General features: G+C 65.0%; 7 protein-coding genes across 7 annotated transcripts in view; 1 reads left to right on the plus strand and 6 right to left on the minus strand.

The window, feature by feature from the left end:
- Window positions 1-2,783: 2,783 nt before the first annotated feature.
- EMIHUDRAFT_215185 (hypothetical protein) lies at window positions 2,784-3,559 on the minus strand (the record flags this gene model as incomplete). The annotated part of the gene is made up of 3 exons (XM_005763275.1): window positions 2,784-2,940; window positions 3,014-3,150; window positions 3,224-3,559. The coding sequence occupies 3 exons, from the start codon at window positions 3,557-3,559 to the stop codon at window positions 2,784-2,786; spliced, it is 630 nt and encodes a 209-aa protein (XP_005763332.1).
- A 2,076-nt stretch (window positions 3,560-5,635) lies between these two features.
- On the plus strand, window positions 5,636-5,875 carry EMIHUDRAFT_358005 (hypothetical protein; the record flags this gene model as incomplete). Its single annotated transcript, XM_005763276.1, has 1 exon — window positions 5,636-5,875. A coding segment is annotated over one exon (240 nt), but the record flags the coding sequence as incomplete, so codon positions are not given.
- Window positions 5,876-6,116: 241 nt separating this feature from the next.
- EMIHUDRAFT_215187 (hypothetical protein) lies at window positions 6,117-7,046 on the minus strand (the record flags this gene model as incomplete). The annotated part of the gene is made up of 1 exon (XM_005763277.1): window positions 6,117-7,046. The coding sequence occupies one exon, from the start codon at window positions 7,044-7,046 to the stop codon at window positions 6,117-6,119; it is 930 nt and encodes a 309-aa protein (XP_005763334.1).
- An 829-nt stretch (window positions 7,047-7,875) lies between these two features.
- On the minus strand, window positions 7,876-8,769 carry EMIHUDRAFT_215188 (hypothetical protein; the record flags this gene model as incomplete). Its single annotated transcript, XM_005763278.1, has 1 exon — window positions 7,876-8,769. One exon carries the CDS (start codon window positions 8,767-8,769, stop codon window positions 7,876-7,878), a length of 894 nt encoding a protein of 297 aa, XP_005763335.1.
- Window positions 8,770-9,006: 237 nt separating this feature from the next.
- On the minus strand, window positions 9,007-12,329 carry EMIHUDRAFT_215189 (hypothetical protein; the record flags this gene model as incomplete). Its single annotated transcript, XM_005763279.1, has 4 exons — window positions 9,007-9,018; window positions 9,336-9,914; window positions 11,787-11,886; window positions 11,965-12,329. 4 exons carry the CDS (start codon window positions 12,327-12,329, stop codon window positions 9,007-9,009), a joined length of 1,056 nt encoding a protein of 351 aa, XP_005763336.1.
- A 2,423-nt stretch (window positions 12,330-14,752) lies between these two features.
- EMIHUDRAFT_358006 (hypothetical protein) lies at window positions 14,753-15,930 on the minus strand. Its single transcript, XM_005763280.1, has one exon. It carries the CDS (start codon window positions 15,491-15,493, stop codon window positions 14,846-14,848), a length of 648 nt encoding a protein of 215 aa, XP_005763337.1. The 5' UTR covers window positions 15,494-15,930; the 3' UTR covers window positions 14,753-14,845.
- A 620-nt stretch (window positions 15,931-16,550) lies between these two features.
- Window positions 16,551-18,991, minus strand: part of EMIHUDRAFT_437742 (hypothetical protein) — a 2,499-nt gene continuing 58 nt past the window's right edge. Inside the window, exons 2-7 of the mRNA XM_005763281.1 lie at window positions 17,917-18,797; window positions 17,775-17,817; window positions 17,663-17,700; window positions 17,243-17,391; window positions 17,113-17,163; window positions 16,551-16,982 (exon numbers count right to left, since the gene is read on the minus strand). Of these exons, the coding sequence (XP_005763338.1) occupies window positions 16,878-16,982; window positions 17,113-17,163; window positions 17,243-17,391; window positions 17,663-17,700; window positions 17,775-17,817; window positions 17,917-18,724 (1,194 nt within the window). The 5' untranslated portion in view covers window positions 18,725-18,797 and the 3' untranslated portion in view covers window positions 16,551-16,877. The remainder of the gene's footprint in view (window positions 16,983-17,112; window positions 17,164-17,242; window positions 17,392-17,662; window positions 17,701-17,774; window positions 17,818-17,916; window positions 18,798-18,991) is intronic.

The following is an 18,991-nucleotide window of genomic DNA, read 5'->3' on the forward strand; positions in this document are numbered from 1 at the left end:
CGTCAAGGACCTCGTCTTCTTTGCACACATCCTCGCCGAGCAGGCTTCCGCGAAGCGCACCGACCGATCGTTTGTGATCTCGACGGTTCTCATTGACGACGGCGCATTGGCCACCGGCAATATCAGCCATGGTATTCAGGATGGGTTTGGTCACAGGGTACCACACAGTCATGGCGGCTTCGCTCACCGCCGTGCGTCTATAGAGGCGCTCGTCCAAGGCACCAAGCCGCCCGTTCACGTGGCTTTTCTGCAGCAAGGCGCCCTGCCACACAAAGAGGATTTTGGGCACGAGGCGCCTTGGGCAGGCGCTAGCTCCGTCTGCTTCGACCTGATGCTGCAAAAAGGGTTTGCCTTTGCGGGAGACTCGCGAGGCGCATCCCTGTATCGTGATAGGGTCTACGCTTATTGTGACATCCCGCTTCGCGCAGCGCCGGACACCGTGCTCATTGGTGTCCACGGCCTTGCTAGCCATGGCAAAACCACGCGCCGCTGGCATGGCCAGCAGTCACTTGTCGATTCGGTGCGTGCCCGCATGAACGGCACGCGCTGGTGTGAACAAGCAGTGGGCTGTGGAGCCACCGGACACAGTGTGCCGACGCATTCGGTGCCCCGCTTTGCACACACATTCGACGGCGCTGGTTACTCTCTTCTTTTTATCTCTTCCGGCGTTGCCTATGTTGGCGCTCGTGTGACATACGGAGTCTGGCCCAAGGGAACATCTGGTGGATACAACGAGGGAGGAGCAGATCCGATGACAGGGGCGTCCAATGGCACATGCGTCAAAAGGTAGTGTACGATTTCAACGACGCGAGGATGGAGATCGCCATCAATTCGAGCCGTTGGCTCACGGTTCTCGACGAGGTGGAGCACATGATGACGACCCTCGGACGACGGCGGGCAGCTGCGCATGGCAAACAAATGCGTGAGCTTGGGAATGGATAACCTTCGAGCCTGTTTTCTCGCGGGCAGCCGGGCAGCCGGCACAGCGAAGAGCAGCGCACGTAGATTCTGTCTACTATAGCATGTGGCCAGGGTGGGGTACTCCTCTGATAATCGTAGATACACCCCCACGACACGACGCGTGTCATAATACATAAACATGAACATAAACATCTCTTTTCATAAGGTAAGGTAAGGTAAGGTAAACTTCTCCACACACACGAGGTGGTGGGGCAAGGGGGGGCAACCCTCGCGTCTCCACGTCTGACGACAGGAGCCCCACGGCATTCAAAGTGCAAGGCCCAGTGCGCGTGGGTGAGCGGGGTGTGTGTGTGTGTGTGTGTGTGTGTGTGTGTGTGTGTGTGTGTGTGTGTGTGTGTGTGTGTGTGTGTGTGTGTGTGTGTGTGTGTGTGTGTGTGTGTGTGTGTGTGTGTGTCACGTCACTGCATCCTCCGCCGGTTCCTCCCGTCGCCTCTTCTTTGTTCGAATGTTTTTCAATCCATCCTTCACGAAGCCCTCCCATGTAGCTAGCGTTCTTGGCGAATGTCTCGAAATGGCCAGCAGGCGCTGTCTGCTCGCGGTCTGTGCGGGCCGCTCGTCCTCCTCGCCCTTCTTTCGTCCTCCCGTCCCTCCCCTCCACCATGGCCTTCTCGGCACTTCTTTCTCCATCCGCCTCGCCCTGCCTTTTCGCATCGTGCCGTTCGCCCTCCATTCGGTGACCTCCATGGCTGTCCGCCCCTTTTTGGGTGGCGCTCTCGATACGGTTGCGTCAACCTCGACGTCGCTGTCGCCCTCCCCGTCCCCGCCGGCGTCCGTGCCTCGGTTCGCGTCATCGGTAGCGTCTCCGTTGTTCCCTCGTGCCCCGCCGTCGCCCTCTCTGCTCGGGCCGTTAGCGATTTCGCTCCTCCTGCGTGTCGCCCCTCCGTCCCCTCCCCTTTCTTCGTCGTCATCGTCGCTGTCGCGAAAGCCCTCCGGTCCCTCGATTCCCTCGCCTATCCCCTCCGCTGCGTCGTCCCAGATTATATCCTCATCCTCTGCGCACGTCGCGTTGGCTTCCTCTCTCCCCCTTTCCTCCCTGCCCCTCTCGCTATCTGGTGTTAATGGACCCCCTTCCTCTCCCTCGCCACCGTCACCGTCTCCATCCCCGTCGCTACCGCCCTCCATGCCCGCCGCCCTTTGTTTCACACTCGTCTCTGCCATGTCCGCCGTCGCCGCCGTCCTGTCTGCTGCGCTCTGTGCTCCGTGGTACAGTCGCTTATTGTTGCTCAGGATTAGCTCACGCACCAGGACAGCCTCCTGCTCGTTATTTTGGCTTGCCGATATGCATCCAAAGTTCCACGCTAGCTCCTCCTTCGTCACGTCTATCTTTTTGCAGTATCTCGCGAATGCCGTCCGCGCTTGCTGGGGTGTTATTGCGTTCGGATCCGCCCTGGTCCCCGCCCTGTATCCCATCTCCTTGCGGTGGCTCCTGTATGAGTCCCCATATGACCATGTGATTTCTTGGCCTTCCTTGACTCCCCTCTCTGCAAACAGGACCATCACCTGCGCAGCTGCCTTGCCTAATTGTATCTCCTCGTAGCGTACGAAGTGCGTCGCCCTCGTGCCTCATTTTCATCACTACACCCTATACAGCTACAGCTACAGCTACAGCTACACACACGCGTGTCAAGCCGTAGCGCTCACGAGAGGCTTGAACATTGCAAGTGTGCATGGGTGTTACACGATTCTTCTCGGTCAACAGCTTGTGGGTGACTTATCTCGATGGCTTGGAGCTACGCAACCAAACGCTTACAACCAAACTTATCGCCCCCCTGCTTCAACGGCCGCAGCGACGTCACGGGCTGCTACGACTTTCGAGCGCTGGTGCACGTGCACTCGAGCTCCTTCTTCCCATGCAAGTACGAGAACCCTAACGGCCTGATCAGCGGCAAGGGGTGGACAGCGACGGGAAGGCTAAGGACCCACAGCGGCGGCATACTCGTTGTAGAATATCCTCCCGGTCTCCGAGTCGACGGCATAGCGCATGAACTCCTCAACCTCCTCCTTTAAAGGGCGCGGGGGGGGGGGGCGTCACAGCATGATGGTTGTGCTCCCCTCGCACTCCGCGCCTCGCGCCTCAGACAGCTTGTCGCCGCGCAAAGTGAGGAGCTTCCGGAGAGACTCAGGATTCAGGTAGCCCTCGCCCTTGGTGTCGATCGCGCGAAAGGCTCGCTGCAGCACCTGAGTTACACCGGGCCTCTCGTGCCCCTCTGTGTGGCGTGTGGCCGGCAGACACGCGTGACACCTCCTCCGAGTCGCGTGGATAGCGCCTGCTCAGGATCAGGCCGCTCATAACCCCTTCCCATCGCTCGTACGTCAGCGTGGATTCCCCACCATGCTCTAGCAGCTCGAGTTTAATGTTCTGCAGATCCGCGCTGCTCGGGAAAATGCCCAGCTGCCGCACCATGTCACCGACATGATGCGCGTCAACTGTCTCGGTGCCTCCAGCGTCGTACATGGAGAACACTGCCTTGGTCAATCGGCGCGCCTCCTCCTCTTCCGGTGAAGGCGGCGGCGGCACGGGCGGCGCTGGCGGAAGTTCGCTGTCGTCAGCGAGGGTGATATCTTGCCCGCTCGCCATTTGTTGGCTGAGGGGGTTCGTTACGGAACGTTTTACCCACGTACAAAGAACTTCTGCTTCGGGCCCCGAGTACTCCAAGTGCTTGGTGAGAAACTGCGAAGAGAGATACTGTAGGAAGTGGTAGACGCCCGAGGGTGGGCGACGGCTAGCACCACACCCCTCTCCTTAAAATCCCTGTGTGGTGGCGGCGTGCCGTCCTCCCACCCATCCCTCCCTTGGGTTGTCTGTTTTCTTTCTTTCTAAGTGCTTGGGGGCAGGAAGGGAACGCACGTGCCTATGTTAGGTGTGAATGCGAGCACACATCGCGTGAGTTTTTGCGAGGATAGAAACTCATGGGACTGATTTGTCGGGGCGTCAGCTGTCTGTCTTGTGCGTTGTGGGGGCCGAGAGAAGTGATAGAGAAGCGAGACTCATCTCTCTCTCTCTCTCTCTCTCTCTCTCTCTCTCTCTCTCTCTCTCTCTCTCTCTCTCTCTCTCTCTCTCTCTCTCTAAGAGGTTGTTCCTCCTCTTTTTTTTCCGCGCCCCCCCGCAAGCAAGGCGCGCGATACTCTCTCTCTCTCTCTCTCTCTCTCTCTCTCTCTCTCTCTCTCTCTCTCTCTCTCTCTCTCTCTCTCTCTCTCTCTCTCTCTCTCTCTCTGTGTGTGTGTGTGTGTGTGTGTGTGTGTGTGTGTGTGTTGCTAGCAAGCAAGCAAGCGCCAACGCCACGCCGCGGGGGTAGCAGGCAGGTTCCGAAAGCTCTGGGGCGCGGGGCGCTGGAAAGGGGAACGGAAAGGGGAACGGAAAACACGCCAGAAGCCAATACAGCGCCATTATGGACCGAACGTGGAACGATGAGGACGACCGAAAACCCCTGGTGCCGCTCGGAACATGTCGGCGACGAGCGACTTGCCCGTTTCGGACTCCGCCGTGCAGATCGACGCCGGAAAAGGTGCGCCGTCGTCGCCAACCCGTGATGGCAACTCAGTGCCACAGCCTCGCAACTCGAAGCCGGCAAGACTGCACCTTGCACCCCTTGACGGTGCACGCGGCCTAGCTAGTCTGTGGGTGGTAATGGAGCACTATGCTAGCTCCAGGATGGTGGATGGCAGAAAGGTGTACTCGGGAGGCGACGCCAGGTGGTTCCTGGCCCATGGCAACGCAGCCGTTTCGTACTTCCTCGTCCTGTCGGGCTTTGTCACCTCGTATGCCTATGGGCAGCGAGACTTTAACCCGGAGGCGCGGTTCCTCTTCTGGCGCAAGCGCTTCACGCGCGTCGCTCTCTCCTACTATGCGGCCCTGGCTCTCGGCATCGCACTGCTCAGGCTCTCAATCAGGATCCACAACCTTTCGATTCCTTTCCACTGGAGGCGCCTGCTCCCGGAGGTGCTGATGGCGCAGAGCACGGTGGCTAGCTTTGGGAATTACAATAGCGTCAGCTGGACCATCTCGACTCTCTCGTGCTGCTGGCTGCTCTATCCGGCCATGCAGCCGCGGCTTCGGCATGCGAGCCTTGCGCAGCTCAGCGCAGTGGTGGTCGGTTGCGTCGTGAGCAATGCGGGCATGTGGCTCCTGCTCGCCGGCTCCGTCGTGGGAGGGAGCGAGCCCCTCGAGTGGATCCCCGCGTGGCTGCCGGGTAGTGGCGTCACCGACGCGGGCTACCCCTGCCTCGAGAAGCTCTTTCACGTCTCGCCCGTGGTGCGCCTGCCTGACTTTGTGCTCGGCGCGGCGTGCGCCCAGCTGTTGCGGCACGGGATCGCCGCCGAGTGGTTCCCCTGGCGGTGGGTCGCGAGCGGGTCCATTCTCGCCGCCGTGGCGATCGCCGCGCACGGTTGGGGCGACGTCGAGTGCGGACGCGCCGCCGGCTGGCCTCCAGCTGGGCCGGCGAGCGTGTACGATGTCTGCGCCGGCCGCCTCGCCTTCTCTAGCTGCCTGTCGCCGCTCTTTGCCGCCTTCATGCTGGGATCGGCCGCTCACTGCCAGCAGAGCAGGCAGAGGGCGACGGGCGCAACCGTTTGTGCCGGCGGCGGTGGTGGTGGGGTTGGTGGTGACGTGCGTGCAGGTGGGGGGCCCTTACTCGCCTTCTTCTCATCGCGAGCGATGGCGTCCGTCGGCGCGCTCTCGCTGCAGGTGTACGTGTTCCAGGAGCCGACACACAACCTGTGGCTGATGCTGGAAGGGCCAAATCTGCAAGTTGGCAACCCCCAGTTCGGACCATACCTCGTATTTTTCCTTCTCTCTCTGTGGATCCTCGCGGCTGCCTTTGCCACATACGTCGAGGGGCCATTCATGCGAGCGATGGCGAGCAAGTGGAAGCGCGCCCCGCCAGCTGAATGGACTGTCCGCGCGGGCAACAGGCTGCTCGGCACGGTCGCCGCTGTCTACTGGAGCCTGTCTGTCGGAGTGCTGGTGGCCGGGTGCAGCCTGGCCTACGCGGCCCTCTCTTATAGGTTGTACATGTAGGTTGGAGTTGCGGTGGTTCTCTGACTTCCAAGAGTGGAGCCGAGCGAACTGATACAGTACAGTACACACGACAGTCGTCACACTTAGGTAATAGTCACTTACACACGTATTCCCTAGCTTATTCCGCCTCGACTCTTTCGGACTTCGGAAACACCTGCGCATCCCAGTACCCCCGCATCTCCGCCCCAAGCCGCCGCCGCGTCGCCTCGAGCGCCTCCAAGTCGTTGAGCCACGCGGCGTGCGCGATGAGCGGCTCCGCGTCCGGCGGCGCCGGGCCCGCCACCAGGCTCGCGAAGCGAGACTGCTCCAGGCGGTGGAAGAGCGTCTCGGCCTGCGTGACGCGCATCGACGTCAGCTCGGACTTGATTCCGGAGCGCTCCCGGCGGCTGTACCGGAGGGCGGCGCTCGCCTTGGCCGAGAGGGGCGCCGGTCCGACGATGTCGCGCAGCAGCAGCTGCTCCGCCCCCTCTCCGGGCCGAGGCGCGAGCAGGACTCCTGCGGCCGGAAGGCTGGCACCGTCGCGAGGCAGGTAGGAGAGGCGGCCGCCGCCGCGCTTGACGGGCCGCGCGATCCCGTCCTTGGGCGGGTTGGCGACGGCCGCGGCGCAGCGCAGCCGCAGGTTCGAGTCCGACGAGACGAGGACCACCGGCTCGGCGCGGCGCGCGCAAAAGTAGGTGGAGCAGACAATGGTGTCGTCCGCCTCCATGTTCGGCCCGGCGAAGCAGACGAGGCAGCGCGTGCCCTCGAGCGCATAGGTGCACGCCTGGGGTCCGTGATCCACCGCGAGCACGACAGCAGGCCGGCCAGGCAGACTGGAGGCCCACCAGACGAGGCCGGCGACCGCCTCGTCGACGTCCCGGTCAAAGCGCCGGCCACCACGCACATTGTTGACGTCCACGATGACGAAATCACGGCGCTGCGGCTGCGGCGGCGGAGGAGGAGGAGGAGCATGAGCAGAGCGGCGCCGGCGCCAGAGCACGGCGAGGAGGAGGCAGGCAAAGAGCAAGAGATCGATGCCGATGACGGCCCAGACGAGGCTGTTGGGCATCTCCGCCAGCCCTGCTGCACCACCTGGTTAGCCCACTTAGTCAGCCTGCTTCAGGCTCGGCTGGCTAAAAATGCAGGTCTCCGGCGGCACGGGCGAGCCCACGCCCGAGAATTTTTTTTTTGATATTTTACAACAAAAGAGAGAGAGAGAGAGAGAGAGAGACCTAGTAGTGTCCCCAGCTATGGGCGTGTCCACGTTGGAGCCAGGTGTGGTGTGGGCGCGAGAATAGCTCCGCCGTTCATGGAGGCAACCGATGCGAGTCGACTGGTGTGTGTCGTCGTGGTTTCGTATCAAGAATTCTCTCTCTTTACAACAAAAGGCGGTCGCACGACACGATTCACGCGACAGGCGAGGCGCGGGCGACGGCTTCCTCAGAAGCCGTCGCCCGCACCACAGGAGCAGTCACACCACTCACTCCCACCCCGGCGCCCACCCACTCTCCACCCCGACATCCCCACCCCACCCCACAACCCCGCCCCCCCCCGACCCGAGCAACCCCGCCCCAACCCTTGACTACAGGCTCGGGCGCTCGGCCGCCCGCGCCCCGCGGGCGCGGCCGACGACGCAGTCGCAGCAGTGACGGTCGGCTCCCCGCGGCGCATCTGTGCCGCCAACACTCTACCCCTTATGAGCCTCTCGTGTCGGAGCCGATCGCTCTGTGACCCCCCCAGCTCAATGCGTCCATATCCTTGCATGGCTTTGCACCGACCTAACTAACTTGATTTGCCAACAATACACCTAGAGAGAGAGAGAGTACACCTACAGACCTAACTAACTGCTAAATCCCGTCGGCCAGGCGGCAAAACTCGCGCGTCCATCGGCCAGAAGCTCATGCCCAAGGCGCGTGGCAGAAGCAATCGTTGCGGCCGCACTCGCAGGAGTAGTGCACGCGCCTATGGCCACCACCGTGGAATGCGTTGCGCAGCACTTCATTGATGAGAGTCGTCCCATTGCGATCGCTCTCAGGCAAAAGCGTGTACTCGAAGGCTATAAACGGCCGGTGCCTGCGCAACGTTTCGACGGCGCCACGCAGTACCGTCTTCTCGACACCCTGCACGTCGAGCTTGAGGAACCCGATGCGACGGCCGGCAAGTCCGGACCAGCCGAGCGCCTCAAAGGAGCGGGCATCCAGCGCGCTGTCGAGCCGCATCACGGGCACCGGTTCAATCCCCTCACCAGCCCGTCGCTCTCGGTTCGCCTTCCACGCCGCGCCTGGGTTCTGTATCGAGGATTCCAGCATCGAACTCGAGTCGACGGCGCGATGCAGCGAGCCCAGGCCGGCATGATCGGTCACACACGCGTGCACAAGGCGCAAGCCAGTGTCATTGTTGAACCAGGGCGATCGTAGAAGGCGCTGCGCCTGTGATCCTCGACACTCAAATGTGATGACCGGATGGCCGAACCCGCGCGACGTGAGCGCCTCGGTGCCTTGGTCGGTGCCGACATCCACGACGATGGCACTCTTTTCCAGGCCCATGCTGTGTGCCTTCACGAGGTATCCGCAGTACTCGAGCAGGTCTTGATGAGCTGATGAGCCAGCACTCGCCATGAGGTGAGGGCACCATTTCGGAGCGCTGGGGTGCACCCGTTGGCCGCGCACGGCGACCGCAAGCGCGCTGGCCATGATCATGGCGCGCATTAGCAGGCGCTTGCCAGTCGACGGCAGACAGCGCCGGGCAGACAGGGCCCCGACGCGACCGAACTGGCAAGAGAGACTTGACATGTCAACTTGCAGGCAAGATCAGGCAAGTTCTCAAGCTCTCAAGAGTTGAAATATTGCTTATTGGTACGGTCTGAAACGGTTTTGCCTGTGCAACTTTGGGGGACGCCCTCCCGGCTCCTCCCCGGTCGGTTTCCGTCCCCTGGGGTCGCCCCCCCCCCCCCTGCCGCCGGAGGCGGCTAACGTCCCGCTGCCGCGCCAGACGGACCAAACCAACGGGTAGCGCCACGAATATGTGCATCAGATAATTCCCTGTAGTGAAAAGTGGGGTCTGGGGCGAAGCCCCAGCGGGGTCCGGGGCAGAGCCCCGGCGGCGGGGTGCGGGGCAGATCCCCGCGAAGAAAAAACACGGGGAGGCACGTACAACGTGATAGGCTGCCGACACACTCTCACGCGTCCACGGCGCTCGGACTGGATGGAGCCGGGCGGGACTGGCGAGCGAGCGGGCTGTGTTGCTCTTCTTGACCACAGTGGTGTACCTGTGTTAGTGCCAGTGCTACAGCTCGCCTCAGAGGAAGACATGCTCTGCTGTATCATGGGGAACGCGGTGCGCCTGCGGCGGGCCGCACCACCACCCTTGGCAGCACAAAGCTGCGCCAGAGGTCCGCCAGCTCCGGAGCCGCTCCCTCGCGGCTATCGAAGCGCTCCTCGTCCCAAGCGATCAGGTAGCCCAGCCGCATCACCTCGACCGCCCGCTTGCGAGCCGCCTCCGGGAAGAGCTCGTGCGACTGCGGAGACCACTCCGCCGCCTTGAGGATGAGCCTGCCCGCCTCCACCGCCGCGGCCTCTGGCTCCAGGTTGGCCGGCCTGAGGATGGGCGGAGGCGTGGGGTGTGTCCAAAGAGAGGATCCGGCGAGTGGGGGAGAGGCCATAGCGCGCCTCATAGCGAGGGCCTTGGCCTCGCCCGCCACGCGCACGCCGAAGCGTCCCGTCGAAGCGCTCGCGAAAACGACGACGCCGACCTTGCCATTCATCGACGGCCGCGAGACGAGAGAGTGGATCGCGACGGTGGAGCCGACGGCCGCAGCGGTCGGATCCGACTCGCCCCACGAGCAGAGGACGCGCGCCCGCTCGAGGGCCGACGGCTCGCCGGCCGAAGAGTCCGCGCCGCCGCGCAGCAGCGCCCGCGCCCGGTCGACGGTGAGCGCCTGCGGGAGGAGGGACAGTGAGCGTGAGGACAATGCACTCACGCTTCTTCAGCCGCTAGTCTCGGGCACGCCTCGAGGTGCTGGAGCGGCGTCCAGCCGCGGCTGGCGACCAGCCAAGCGGCGAGGTCGGCGTGGCCGCTGCGGCTTGCGGCCTCCTCCGACGTGCCGAGGAGCGTTGCGGCGCGGGAGGCGCCGTAGGAGGAGAGGAGCTGAACGACCTCGAGGTGGCCCTCCGCGCACGCCATGCTCATCGGCATGACGCCCTCCTCCTCGGCTTGGTTGACTGCCGCGCCAGCCTCGAGGAGCAGCCGGGCGAACTCGAGCTGGCCCCGCTGGCACGCCACGAACAGCGGCGTGACGCCATTCTTCTTGGCTTGGCTGACCGCCGCGCTAAACGCGAGGAGCAGCCGGGCGATCTCGAGGTGGCCGTTCTGACACGCGATGAACAGCGGCGTGGCGCCATCCTGCTTGGCTTGGTTGGCCGCCGCGCTGGCCTCGAGGAGCAGCCGGGCGACCTCGAGGTGGCCGTTCTGGCACGCGATGAGCAACGGCGTGGCGCCTCGCTCCTCGGCTTGGTCGACCGCTGCGCCAGCAGCGAGAAGCAGCCGGGCGCACTCGAGGTGGCCATTGTGGCTCGCGATGAACAGCGGCGTGGCGCCTCGCTTCTCGGCTTGGCCGACCGCCGCGCTGGCCTCGAGGAGCAGCCGGGCGATCTCGAGGTGGCCGTTAAAGCACGCGATGTACAGCGGTGTGGCGCCGTCCTCTGCGGCTTGGTCGACCACTGCGCCAGCCTCGAGTAGCAGCCGGACGACCTCGAGGTGGTTCTTCTGGCACGCGGTGTGCAGCGGGGCGACGCGGCCGTCGTTGGTTCGGCTGACCGCCGCGCCAGCCTTGAGGAGCAGCCGGGCGCACTCGAGGTGGCCCTCCTGGCACGCCATGAGCAGCGGCGTGGCGCCTTGCTTGTCGGCTTGGCCGACCGCTGCGCCAGCAACGCACAGCAGACGGACGATCTCGAGGTGGCCACTCTGGCTCGCGACGCGCAGCGGCGTGAAGCCATGGTTCGTCGCTTGGTCGATCGCCGCGCTGGCCTCGAGGAGCAGCCGGACGATCTCGAGGTGGTTGTTCTGGCACGCGATGTACAGCGGCGTGAAGCCATGGTTCGTCGCTTGCTTGACCGCCGCGCCAGCCTCGAGGAGCAGCCGGACGATCTCGACGTGGCCGTTCTGGCACGCCATGGTCAGCGGCGTGGAGCCATCCTTCATGGCTTGATCGACTGCCGCGTTGGCCTCGAGGAGCAGCCGGGCGCACTCGAGGTTGCCGTTCTGGCACGCGATGTACAGCGCGGAGCCGCCGCGGCCGCCAGTCGTCACCCCAACGCTCGCGCCGGCTTCGAGCAGCAGCCGCACCGCCTCGGCTTGCCCGTGGCGAGCGGCCAAGGTGAGGAGCGTGTCTTGCTTCTCGGTGTCGAGCCGCGCGTCGAGCTGCGCCGTGAGCGACGTGCCGCGCGTCCCCCACCCGGACAGGACGGCGCGCAGCGAGCCCAGGTCGCCCACCGCCAGGTCGGCCGGGAGGTTTGGGCTCATCATTTGTGATATCTCCGGGCAGCAGAAAGAAGAAAAACTCGCCCAAAACTTTCCTCAAAAGGGAGACCAGCAGCAGCAGGGCGCGCGGGTGGGGAGGGGGGGCGGCGGGTCCGATGGACCCGAGAGCATTCGCCTTGGCGTTTGTTCTTATCCTCGATGGCTGAAAAAGAAAACCAAGAGGATCTCCCCGAGACCTCAGCCGGCGCGTGATGAGGGCAGCTGATGAGGGCAAAGTTCAAATTCTGCCGTTTGGCTCGGCCCCAGTCTCGAACTGGCAGCCACTATCTACCATGATCCATGTCAGGAGACGGAAAACGGAGGAGCTGTAGCGAGAGTCCACGACGATAAGACCCAACCAAGCCCCAAACGAGCCAAGGACTGCGCGGCTCCTGCGAGAAAAAATAAAAAGAGTTCCCTGGATGGCGCGCTGTAGAGTGGTCAACTCAGTTTCACATCTGGCTTGGTACATGGATGACGCTGTGTCGGATAACTGATCCCGGCATTCGCGCACGATTTGTGCCGACAGCCAAGTGTCGCCAGCGGCGAGGAGAGGCGCCAGCGCGTCCTCCCACTCTGCTGAAGGCGCGGCCAGCGGCTTGAGCGGTTCGCCCGCGGCGATCTCGCCGGCGAGCGAGCGCAGGTCCGCCTGGAGCGCCTCGCTGTAGCTGTTCTTGTCGATGACGGACTCGACGATGAGCGGCAGCCGCCGCTGCACCGAGTCATACGTGAACGATGCCTCCCCGTCGCCGTCCGCGGCGAGCGGGCGCGGAAGTGGACGAGAGGGCGTCTTGCAGACGAGCGAGACTGCGGCCGGCATCACGCAGAAGAGCATTGTGAGAGCGAGTGGTGGTTGCCAAGTGCGAAAACGAAAAGAAAGTCTGCTCGGACCGAGGACTAAGCAAGTGTCTGTGTTTGTGTGACCGCCTCTCGAGGTTCTCGAGGTGGATATCCTTTGGCCGCGTTGGGTAGCGAGGATTGGTGTAACCCGAGCCACGCAGGCGTGTTTTCTGACGGCCGACCGTCAGTGCACGGAGTTGCCCCTTCTCCGACTGCCCCGGCTAGTTCCCGAGGTCGCGCGGGGCTGACCCCTGCGTCCCCCGAGACCTAGCGCGGGTGGGTTGGAGGGGGCTCGCTGCAGGGAAGGGCTGTGTAAGAAGCCGATCCCCGTAGTTAAATCTCTCTCTCTCTCATACCCTCATGAGACACACGGAGGGAAGGACGGAGCGGCGGCGGCGGCAGCGGCGGCGGCAGCGGCGGAAGAGCGCGCGCGCGCGGCGCGCGCGACGGAGGGGCGGAGCAGCGACCGCGGCGCGGTCGCTGCTCCGTCTGTCCCGGAGCGCCGTCTGCGGGGGGTGCGCGTCAGGAGAGGGGGCAAGCGTGGCGGCGCGGGGACACGCGGCTGCGGCGGCGAGCAGGCGAGCGATCATTGCGCGGAGAGGCGGCCGGCGAGGGGGCGGCGGGTGACGGGGCAAGGGAGCAGACCCGACGCGCTGCTTTGAGCGAGGTCGAAGGAACGCCTGCGCAGGGGCCGCAGGGCGGTCAGTGGTGAGGCGAGGCGGAGCCGGCCGCGGGCCGCGGTGTCAGATTACGAGGTGGCGAGCCCTTACGCGACCGAGTTTGCCTTTTCGCGCTTCAACGCGGCCAGGGGCGCCCCCGCGCCTGCAAAAGCCACCGACGTGGTCGACGCCTCGTCCATCGACCGCGTCGCCGACCCCTCCACCGAGGCTCAGCGCCGCCGCCTCTCCGAGGCGGATGGATTAGGCGAGGAAAAGGGCTGGGAAATCAAAGAAAGACCGAGCATCGACACACGCAGTAATTTTGAGTTTGTCGACCGTGCGGCAGGCGGGTTCACAGCAGCCGGGAAACTGGGAAGCGTGAGGTTCTACGTGCAAAATCCTGGCAGCCAGGGGTTCCGGTTCCGCATCTACCGACCTACGCAGCCGGGACAATATCGAACTGGGTTTAAGTACATTGGAGAGACGGAGGAGATCGACACACCGAATGTTGGCGTCATGGAGTACACGTTCTCCCAACAAGTTCCGTTCTTGCCTGGTGATTACGTCGGTTGGGCTCACACACGCCAGGGAGTCTTTCCTTACACCGATGGAGAACACCCTTGCAGAGTCTCCTGGAACATTGGCATCAATAGTCTTGATTGCGACGCCAATGGGTATCAGCCAGAGGCTTCGCGCTGCTACTCTTATTCCATCACAACAGTCCCAGCATATGCAGGTGATTACGACGACGCTCAAATGTGCGGTGAAGCGGTGCCACAAGGCTTGCCGGAAAAACCGGAAGCCCCACCACCTGGAGCCCCACCACCTGGAGCCGCCCCACCACCTCTGGGAGCTGCTGTCGCCGATCCACACTGCTAACCGTAGCTTCTGAGAGGGCGGTCGAGTGCACACGGAGAACGAGCGAAGTCCCTCGTCCTCGCAGGAGTCGCGTAGGAGGCTTCCGTGGTGTGTTCCTGCGTTAGTAAGAAAGGAAACAGACAATGAAAAAATAAATAAAACGGACATCCCAAGCTAGGGCCGGGTCGAGGAAACAGACAACCCAAGGACTGGAAAACTTCTCTTTTTTGGGCCACTCGCAAAGAGACGCTGTGCACTGTGCACAAAGAGTAGGTAGGTAGGTAGAAAGGTGAAGAACAGCCAGGCTCGGACTGGACACCAACGCGGTATGGGTGGACGCGGGACAGATGATGACGACACGCACGAGCGACACACAGACACAAACAAGCTCACAAGACACACAGCCAGCTGGCTGCCACACACCCTGAGTTGGCGTACACAGAACTCAGGGCCACATTCCTCCTGTCGCCCCCCCCAGCACTCCAAGGTGCCAAGAGAAACAAACAAGGGCACAAAGAGAAACGAAACGAGGGGTAGGGTTGTTCTTTTTTCGCTGGCGAGGGCGGTCGAGTGCACGGAGCTAAGTGCCTCGCCGTCCTCGCAGGAGTCGCTTAGGCGGCTCCCGTGGACCCGACCCGATCCACCCCGCCCCGCCCCGCCCCGCCCCCCCCACGCCGGACCAACCCGCGAGCCGCTCCCGGCTCCGCCCCTCGCCCAATCCCCACCCGCGCGTGCGCCTGCCACCCGCGCCGCCTCCCCGAGGCGCGCACACGACGCCAGCCCCCTCGCCCGCCGCCCCGCCCGCCGCCCGCCGCCTCGCCCGGCCTTCGCGCCCGCTCGCTCGAGCACCGCCCCCGCCGGCGTTCCGACGGCCGCCGCCCCGCCCGCCGCCAATCCCGTGGCCTCACCAAAAGAAGAGAACGGAGTGCCGGCCACGCCCGAGACGAGCTCGAGCAAATTACCTCCGACAGTCACGACGTGGGCACGTCCAGGATCAGGCAGCGAGCGAGGGCAGCCGCCCTCCCCGCCCACCACCGGCGGCGAGCCGCCAGCAGGAACCTCCAACAGGACAGAGCCTTTGGCTCTGCCAACCTCCGCGGCCCGCGCCTCGCGGGCGCCGCGATCCGCCTGTCGAGCGCGCGCCGCCGCGGCCCACGCTGCCAGCCGCCGCCCGTCGCCGCCTTCCGCCGCCCGGCTCGTACCAGCCGAAGAGCAAAAGGAGGCAGCCGCCACTGCAGCAGGAGCAGCAGCAGCTTGCGCGCGCCTTGCGCGCGCGGGCCGCGCAGACTCGCCCGGGGCGAGCGCGCCGCCCGAGCGGCCGAGCGTCGAGGCGCCCGAGCCGCATCGCGCAGCGGCGAGCGATCCTGCAGCGCCTCCTGCACCCTGCAGCAGGAAAGCATCCTGCTTCTGGGCGCGCCGCCTCCGCCTCCTTCGCCGCCTCCTCTTCCGCCTCCGGGTCGTCGTCGTCGTCGTCGTCACCGCCGTCTACGTCCATCTCGCCCGCCATCGGCAGCTGCGCCGCGCCGCTCGCGCGCTCCGCCCGCCTGGCAGCTACCTCGGCCCTCTCCTCGCTCTCGGCCCAGCGAAAAAGGTCGTCGCTCGCCTCGTACAACTTGTCGCCGTCTCGGTGGGCGGCGGCCATGTAGACCTCGAGCGTGAGAGGGTTGCGAAAGACGGAGTGATGGACGCCGGTCTTCGCCGTCTTGATCTGCTGTTCGCACTCAAAGTTCGAGATCGGTAGGCGAGAGGAGGTTCCCTCTCGAGATCGGCCACCAGCGTGAGCACGCTTGCTTGCTGCTGCTGCTGCTGCTGCGCAGGCTCCGCTGGAGCACTGCTCAGAGAGGGAGGTTCCTCGACCTCCATGCGATCTCCGTTCGAGGCCGCAGCCGACGAGCCGCCGACGAGCCGCTGCGGCGCTGCACGGGAGAGCGATCCTCGGCGTCCGTGCTATCCCGCGGCGGCCCTCGTCGCTCGTGCTATGCAGCTCCATGGCCTCGCCGAGGACGTCGCCAACCGTAGCATGCCGCGGCGCTCTCAGGTTCTTTGCGACGCCGACTCTGCGCGAGCCAGCACGGCTTTGCGGCCGCGAGGACGTTGCACTCGGCGAGGGCGCCTGTTGTGACGAGATCAGAAGCGTGAGATAGCGACGACTGTGCTAGCGACGACTGTGCCTGGAGTCGCAAATTGGCGGTACCGAGCGGCGAGCTGGTCCTGGCCTGGAGCTGGGACGGACTCCTTGGCCGCCATTGCGACAACACTTCGGCAGGCATTCATAGATTTTTACTACCTCGGTAAGCAACGCCTGTGTGTTTACCGGTGCTAGAGAGTGTCGAATAGGAGTACACTGCATTCATCGACATCAACGCGCCCCGCTGCGCCGCGCTACTCGCGAGAGCGGGAGGAGATTTGGGGAGATTGTCGGGAGATCTCAAGATTGTCACCGGGGTGTGCGTGGGTAAGTCGTGCGGTGTGCATGCTAGTCTGGCTCGTCCCAATACGCTCAGGGGGCCGAGAACAGCGCTCTGTCGCGCGCTACTTTCCGTGCTGTGTGTCTCGCTGCTGCTGAGAGAGGCCCGGAGGGGCCCACCACGGCCCACGCTCGCCTCGGAAATGCGAAAAAATGCTCCCAGGCGCCCTCCCGCCCACCCCGCACACTTGCTTGACTACTCCCGAGCTCCACGAGGCGAGGCGAGAAAGTTCGAATTAAAGTGCGGAGTTTGAACATGGTACTGTCTCTCAGCTCTCACACGTGCTGACACGTCACACTAGGCCGTAGGCGTACTCTAGACTAGGGGCACGGGAGTGGACGCTCTCTCTCTCCACTCTCGGGACTGGGCACTGGCGCGCACTGCCACTGCGCACTGGCACTAACACCTTCCTCGATTCGTGCACGCACCCACGCCGGAGCGACGGCCCCCCGGCCCGGTTTGTGGATGCTGCTGTGTGGCCCCTGCCGCAAAACGACACTCTAGAGTAGTCTGCGTCTCCCCAAGCCCACACTAGCACTACAGGAGACCACATCGCCGCTAGAGGCCCTCCGCCCCGAACGCCTCCGCGATCTCCTCCTCGCTCACATCGAAGCCGGCGGCGCGGATTCGCAGCGGCAGCTCCGGGAAGTGGAGCTCGGCCACCTGATCACCCGAGATGTACCCGAGATTCTCCCGAGATGCACCCGAGATCTCCCGAGATGAACCCGAGATGTACCCGAGGTTGCCCGCGAGGTCTCCGGTTAAGGGGAAGGCTATATATCCGCCGCCACACCTCGTCGAGTGCGGCGCGCTCGGCGCGTAGCGCGGCCGCCGCCTCTTGCACCTACAGTCCCCGCTCCGTGAGCCGACAGTGAGATCACCCGACGCAGCGGCGCAGCGGCTCGCGACACACGCCGGCGCGCCGACGCCAGCGCCTCCTCCGCCTTTTCCGCCGCGCCGGGCGGCGGCTTGCGCAGCTTGGTGGCCGAGCGGGCGAGCACGAGCGCGTCGGCGGCGCCCTCCCACGCCTCCTTAGCGGCGTGGAGCGGCGCGAGGCTGGGGTACTTTCCTCCTGCGGGGGGGGTCGCGGCGACGCAGCGGAACGCGCGCTCTCCTGCTCTCGCCCGCGATCTCCAGACAGAGTCTCTCCATATAGAGGCGGCACGGGGCTTGGTGTGGGGGCGGAGGGAGAGAGGAGAGAAGAGGGGTGATGGGGCGGGGGGGGGGGGGGGGGAAGGCCTTCCCCCGGAAAAAAAGGGGGCAACCGGGGCCCCGGATATTTTTTGGGGGGCCTGTCCCCCTATGTCCCCATATCTCGCCACATCCCCACATCTCCCCCGCGCCGGCGTGTGGCCGGAGGAAGGCCAGCTCCTCCTCGTACCTGTTCACGCCTCCCCCCGGTGTGAAGAGACGCGGTTCGCGGCCGGCGCGGGAGGCCAAGGCGTCTCGACGTGCCGGGGCTGCTCCGCCGCCCACGCCTCGAGCGAGGGGAGGAGGCCTAGGGGCGAGCCAAGGTGCGAGGCAGTGACGACGGCGCCCCCCTCACACGCCCCCGGCGGCCGGGGTGGGGTTGAGGGGAGGAGGCTAGCGCGCGCGCCGCTTGGTGCGGGTGAGTCAACGGCCGCAGCCTCGCCCTCGCCCTTGCCCTCGCCCTCGCCCTCGCCCTTGCCCTTGCCCTCGCCCTCGCCCTCGCCCCCGACCCCACCCCCGCCCCCACCTTCGCCCCCGCCGTGCCCGGGCCCCAGGATCGCCTCGAGACGCAGCGCGAGCGTCAGCCGCCGGCCGACAGCGACGGAGGCCACGGGCAGGGCGGGCGCCAGCTGGGCGGACGGGTCGGCGGCAGATGGCGAGGCGGCGTCGAGGTCCTGTGCACCGACGCTCTCCTCCGCCGCGCCATCGCCGCCCCTCGCCCCTCCGATCTCTTCCGGGACTGTGGCCGCCTCAGGCGGGGGAGTGAGGGGCGTGCACGAGGCTGGCACGAGGCTGGCCAGATCCTCGCGCAGGGCATGCAACCGCTCCTCGATGCGGCGTTCGCGGTGCTCAGACATCGCCGCAGCGAGGAGCGTGACGTACTCGTGCCGAGCCGCATCGCGCTGCAGCACGGCCTCGCCAAACAGCGCCTCAAGCTCGCCCGTCGGCGTTGCTCGTAACGCGCGGCAATCGGCCTGCCGCTTTTCGAGCGCCGCGGCGGCGGCGGCGACACGGCGTCGGTACTCCGTAGCCCACACCGCATCGCATCCCATTAGCGGTCCGCGGTCCTTGCCGCCGCGGCGGTATGCGTCTCGCCGGGCCTTGCCGAGCGATTTTGCCGCGCTGATCTGGACGTGCTCTTCCAGCTTCTTGCGCGCCGCAATTTTCTCCGCGTGGAGGACGCTGGGGTGCGTGGGCGCGAGCGCAGCGAGCATTTGTGGCTTTGGCGAGACTCGAGAGCTCACCCCCTTCGCGCCAGCGCGCACGTGCACAGCGTCGAGTAGGTGCCTGCGACCGAGCACGGGGGTGCGTGACGCTCGGACCGACGCATGGGACCGGCTCTTCCGCGCGTCGAGAGCGGCGACGCTTTCGAGGCGCGCGGCAGAGGCCCGCGGTGTGCTTCCGAGCGCGTCCGCGGCCGCGACGCGGCAGCGGGAGGTGCCCCGCCCACCAAGGCAGCCGGCCCGGCCGCTGCGGGGCCG

Source organism: Emiliania huxleyi (assembly GCF_000372725.1).
Source record: "Emiliania huxleyi CCMP1516 unplaced genomic scaffold EMIHUscaffold_64, whole genome shotgun sequence".
Lineage (NCBI taxonomy): Eukaryota > Haptophyta > Isochrysidales > Noelaerhabdaceae > Emiliania > Emiliania huxleyi.